This window comes from Lichenostomus cassidix, unplaced genomic scaffold, assembly GCF_008360975.1.
Source record: "Lichenostomus cassidix isolate B80296 unplaced genomic scaffold, HeHo_3.0 HiC_scaffold_43, whole genome shotgun sequence".
Taxonomy (NCBI): Eukaryota; Metazoa; Chordata; class Aves; order Passeriformes; family Meliphagidae; genus Lichenostomus; species Lichenostomus cassidix.
This window is the reverse complement of record NW_028147635.1, coordinates 3,953,751-3,958,901: the sequence shown is the minus strand read 5'-3', so window position 1 is coordinate 3,958,901 and position 5,151 is coordinate 3,953,751. Positions and strand designations below refer to the sequence as shown.

Sequence of the window (5,151 nt, the reverse complement as noted above, 5' to 3'; positions counted from 1 at the left end):
TGTAAATGAGAGCTGCTGCCTCTCTGGGACCTGAACAAACCAACTTATGCCAAACTGGGCACGAAAACCAACAACCCCAAACCAGATATGGATATGGAAATAATGAGATGTAAAAGAAATGCAAATGAGGTGTAAATGAGAGCTGCTGCCTCTCTGCTTCTCCAACAAACCAACAACCCCAAAACCAGAATGAACTCAAGAGCTGTCTGGGGACAGAGCAGCTGCCCTTCTCCTCCCAATATGCATATGCAAATAAGATGCAAAGCTCTCCAAAGGGCAGCTGGAACAGCACCAGGACCCCAGCAGGTTCAATTGTGGCTCCTAAATCAGCCGGAACCCTGAAATTGAGAAAAAATTCGTCAAAAATAATCCAAATTTTATTTGCTCTTCAAAAATCCTTATTTCTCCTGCTAATCAATCACCTTCATCAATCCCAACCCTCCTGCTAATCACCCATAATTAAGGTAAAAATTTAATTAAGTCTTGGCCTTGCAATCAGCCTCAGCCCTTGCCAGGGGCGATTCAGCTTAACGTAATTATTCTTAATATTCTTATTTATTCTTAACTATTCACTTAATTATTCTCTTAATTATTCTCTTAATTATTCCCTTAATAATTCTCTTAATTATCCTCTTAATTATCCCCTTTCCTTCCCTTTCCTCCCCATCTTTTCCCACTTTTCTCTCTTCTTCTCTCTTTCTATTGCAGGTCACTTTATGGGCAAATTAATAAATTAATTCAATTAATTTCAATTTGTATTGAAATTTAACACCCTCGACTTGCTGGATTATTTTGTGGGTTTTTTTTTTTTTCCAGCCGAGGAAAGGCAGAGATTCGGCCCAGGTGTGGCACAGGTGTGGCTCAGGTGACTCAGGTGGCACAGGTGTGGCTCAGGTGGCACAGGTGTGACTCAGGTGTGGCTCAGGTGTGGCACAGGTGACACAGGTGTGACTCAGGTGTGACACAGGTGTGGCTCAGGTGGCACAGGTGTGACAGAGGTGACACAGGTGTGACACAGGTGTGGCTCAGGTGGCACAAGTGTGGCACAGGTGTGACAGAGGTGTGACACAGTTGTGACACAGTTGTGACACAGGTGGCACAGGTGTGGCTCAGGTGTGGCACAGGTGTGGCTCAGGTGTGGCACAGGTGTGGCACAGGTGACACAGGTGTGGCACAGTTGTGGCACAGGTGACACAGGTGTGACACAGGTGTGACACAGGTGTGGCTCAGGAAGCACAGGTGTGGCACAGGTGACACAGGTGTGGCGCAGGTAACTCACCTGATACCCACAGAGCGCGCATTTCCACTGCCGCATTGTCACACTCCTCGTCTCTCCCTGCACCTGCGACACCCAGGTGAAGCTGCAGATGGGCACTGGGGACCCCGGGATTGTCGCCTGGTAGCGGAAGAGCTGCCAGCCATTGGGGTACACCTGGACGCACTCGGTGACCATGGTGAGGCTGTGCAGGTGATGCTGCAGGCACGGTTGGTTGAATTGCTCCGTGGTTTGCTGCAGCAATGGAGGTAGGGTTGGTGACCTGGGCGATGCCAGGTTGGTGGCTCCGTGTGGCCAGGTGGGTGGTGGAGGTAACTCCTCCTCCTCCTCCTCTCCACCTCCTCTGTGTCCTCATCGCGGAGCTGCAGCCGCCACTGCAGCCGAGGGTAGAGCCACCTGACCGTGGCCCTCGGTCCCATGGGCAGCACAGTGCCTAGAGGATGAGAGATGGTTGGGTGCATTCCTGCAGCATCCCAAAATCCCATAAATCCCATTATCCCATAAATCCCATCAACCCCATCAATCCCATAAATCCCATCAATCCCGTCAATCCCATAAATCACATAAATCCTATAAATCCCATAAATCTCATTCATCCCATCCCATCAATCCCACAAATCCCATACATCCCACAAACCCCACAAATCCCACAAATCCCATAAATCCCAATCCACCTTCCATCAGCCCCTTCTTCGCCAGCAGGGCGGCATTGTGTGACTGGTAGGTGAGCACGGCCAGCTTGGCTTGGCTCCAGCTGCGGCTGGCATGCATGGTGACCTTGATGATCCCCTCGGTCCTCTGCTCCAGCATCATCTCCACCTGCCTGCGGCTCAGCCACATCTCCAACCCATCCACGACCAGCTGGCGCTTCTGTATGCTGCGGTAAACCACAATGGAGCAGCCAGGGCGCAGCTGGAATCGGTGGAGTTTGGCAATGGCCGCCGCGGCATCGCTCTGGTTGCAGTAGCGGGCGTAGGCGAAGCCGCGGTTGAAGCCGCGAAAGGTCAGCATCAGGCGGAACTCGTAGAGCTTCCCGACGCTCTGGAAAAGCGGGATCAGCGTATCCTCAAAAACGTCCTCGGGGAGCTTGCCGATGTACACCTCAGTGTCTGCTGGCGGAGCGCCGCCCGCCCAGCCTGAGGATTAAAAAAATCACATCAATCCCATAGATTTAAAAATTGAAAAGTTGAAAAATCGTAAATTTCAAACAATTGCCAATGTACACCTCGGTGTCGGCCGGCGGAGCGCCGCCCACCCAGCCTGCGGGGCTCAGGAAATATCCCAGGTTAAAAGTTTTGTTAATTTCAATTTTTTAAGGATTATTAAAAATTGAGATTCCCATGATCCTGTCAGGAAATACCCCAGGTTAAGAATTTTGGATAACTTTAGGCAAAAAGTTCTGCTTATCTTTAGCCCAGAAAATGGAATTTTAGGATTTTTTCCAGGGTGTTGCTCTACCAGGTGAGGTTTGGTGAAGTCAGTGTATCAACAGAGTGGGAGAAAGTCAAAGATAAATTCCCCCAAAAATTCCTGGAAAAAATTCCCCCAAAAATTCCCTGAAAGAAATTCTACGAAAAATTCCCAGAAATTCCCTAAAAATTCCCCCGGAAATTCCCAAAAAGGCCCAAAAAAATTCCCAAGAATTCCCAAAAAAATCCCCCAAAAAATCCCTAAAACACTCCCGAAAAAATTCCACAGAAAATTCCCGAAAATTTTTTTTAAAAAGCCAAAAAACTTCCCCAAAAATCCTGAAAAAATTCCTAAAAAATCCCCCAAAAATAAAAAAAAATTCTCAAAAATCCCAAAAAAATTTCCCTGGTCCTGTCGAAAAGGATACAGCTTTTAAATTTGGTTTATGAACTTTACCTTTGCCCAGGGGAGAGAGGGTTAAAAATTTTGACAAGCATTTACTTGAAATTAACAAATTTTTTTAAAGATTATTATTTTTTAGTGATTATTAAAAATCGAGATTTCCAGCAAAGGTGGAATGATGATTTTCAGGCATCATGGTGAGTCCTGTCACACTCCCTAGGCCCCAAAAAAATCCCCAAAAATTCCCCCAAAAAAATTCCAAAAAAATTCCAAAAAAAATCCCCAAAAATTCCCCCAAAAAATCCCCAAAATTACCCCAAAAACTCCCCTAAAATTCCCCAAATATAAAAAAAAAATTCCCAAAATTCCCTGAAAAATTCCCCCCACAAAAGTCCCGAAAATTCCCGAAAGTTCCCCCTAAAAATTCCCCAAAAATTCCCCAAAATTCCCCAAAAATTTCCAAAACCTCTCAAAAAGATTACCAAAAAAATTGCCGAAAATTCCCCCAAAAAAGTCACGAAAATTCCCCCCCAAAAAATTCTCAAAAGATTACCAACAAAATTCCACTGAAAATAAAAAAAAATCCTGAAAAATTCCCCCAAAAAAGTCCTGAAAAAATTCCCCCAAAAAAATTCCCCTGAAAATCAAATAAATTTCCCAAAAATCCCCCAAAAATTCACAAAAATTCCAAAAAAAATCCCAAATAATTCCCCCAAAAATTCCCCAAAAATCCCCAAAAATCCCCTACCTGGCGGCGGCCCTCCATAGTGCCTCTGCCCATTGATCTGCACCAGTTGGATTCCATTCTGCTTCTGCCAGGCCAGCAGGGCAGCCTTGCTGGCATCGTTGCTCCACAGCTGGGTGAGAAATTGATGGGTTTTGGGTCAGAAAATAAAAAATCAGGTTAGTTAAATTGAAAAAATTAGGTTAAAAATTTTGTGTAACTTTAGTCCAAAAGTTCTGCTTATCTTTAACCCAAAAGAAAGAGAGTTTAGATTTATTTTTCAGGGTGTTGTTCTGCCAGATGAGATCTGATAAACTCAGCTTATTGACAGACTGGGAGGAACCCAAAGATAAACTCCCAAAAATTTTCCAAAATTTCCCCCGAAGAATTCCTGAAAATTCCCCAAAAAATTCCCGAAAAATTCCCGGAAAAATTCCCAAAAATTCCCCTGGAAAAATTCCTGAAAAATTCCCCCAAAAATAATTTTTAAAAAACCAACAAAAAATTTCCCCCCCACTAAAAAAAAAAAGTTCCCAAAAATCCCGAAAAAACTCCCGAAAAAATTCCAGACAAAATCCTGAAAATTAAAAAAAAATTCCCACAGATAAAGATGATAAAGATAAAGATAATGAAGACAAAGATAAAGAAAAAGAAAAAGAAGGATAAAGAAAAAATAACCCAAAAATAAAGGCAATCAGCAGAACATCAGCAGGACATCAGTGGCTAAAAACGTCTAAAAACACGTAAAAAAATTTAAAACATCTAAAAAACGGGGAGAAAAACGGGAGAGAAACGGGAGAGAAACGGGAGAGAAACGGGAGAAAAACGGGAGAGAGACAGGACAGAAACAGGAGAAAAACGGAGAAACGGGATGGCGGAGAGAAAAACGGGAGCGGACCGCGGAAGCAGCGGCGCCGCTCAGCCCTTCCTGCGCCTTCCGCCGGGGCTCGGCGGCTCCGTTCCTCCTCCGAGCACCTCTGGTTCCTCCGCTAAAGGTGAGCCGAGCTGAGCCGAGCCGCCCCGGGACCTCTCCGGTATCCGGTAAAGGTGAGCCGAGCCGCCCCGAGCCCCCGCCGCCCCGACAGAGCTCACCTGGTCGGCCATCGCGGTTTTCCTGCTGGTTCCGGTGCTCCTAGTTGTCCTAATGGTGTCCTTCTGGTTCCGCTGGTCCTGCTGGTCCTGCCGGTCTCCTACTGGGGTCCTACCGGTTCCGCTGGTTCTACTGGTCCTACTGGTTCCGGAGTTCCTCTCCTTCCTACTGGTCCTGCTGGTTCCGCTGGTCCTACTGGTCTCCTACTGGTCCATACTGGTTCCGGAGTTCCTCCATCGCACTTTCCGG

At 46.1% G+C, this 5,151-nt stretch overlaps 1 protein-coding gene across 1 annotated transcript; it reads right to left on the bottom strand.

Annotated features, from left to right (window-relative positions):
• Positions 1-831: 831 nt before the first annotated feature.
• Positions 832-4,916, bottom strand: LOC146421226 (dead end protein homolog 1-like). The gene is made up of 4 exons (XM_085047686.1): positions 4,905-4,916; positions 3,837-3,945; positions 1,951-2,412; positions 832-1,709 (listed from the first exon to the last, which is right to left on the bottom strand). The coding sequence occupies exons 1-4, from the start codon at positions 4,914-4,916 to the stop codon at positions 1,318-1,320; spliced, it is 975 nt and encodes a 324-aa protein (XP_084903812.1). The 3' UTR covers positions 832-1,317.
• Between the last annotated feature and the right edge of the window lie 235 nt (positions 4,917-5,151).

Coding starts and splice junctions, on each gene's coding strand:
- LOC146421226 (XM_085047686.1), bottom strand. Junction 2,413..3,836: donor CTATGGAGGGCCGCCGCCAG/GTAGGGGATTTT, acceptor TTTAATCCTCAG/GCTGGGCGGGCGGCGCTCCG. Junction 1,710..1,950: donor GAAGAAGGGGCTGATGGAAG/GTGGATTGGGAT, acceptor CTCATCCTCTAG/GCACTGTGCTGCCCATGGGA.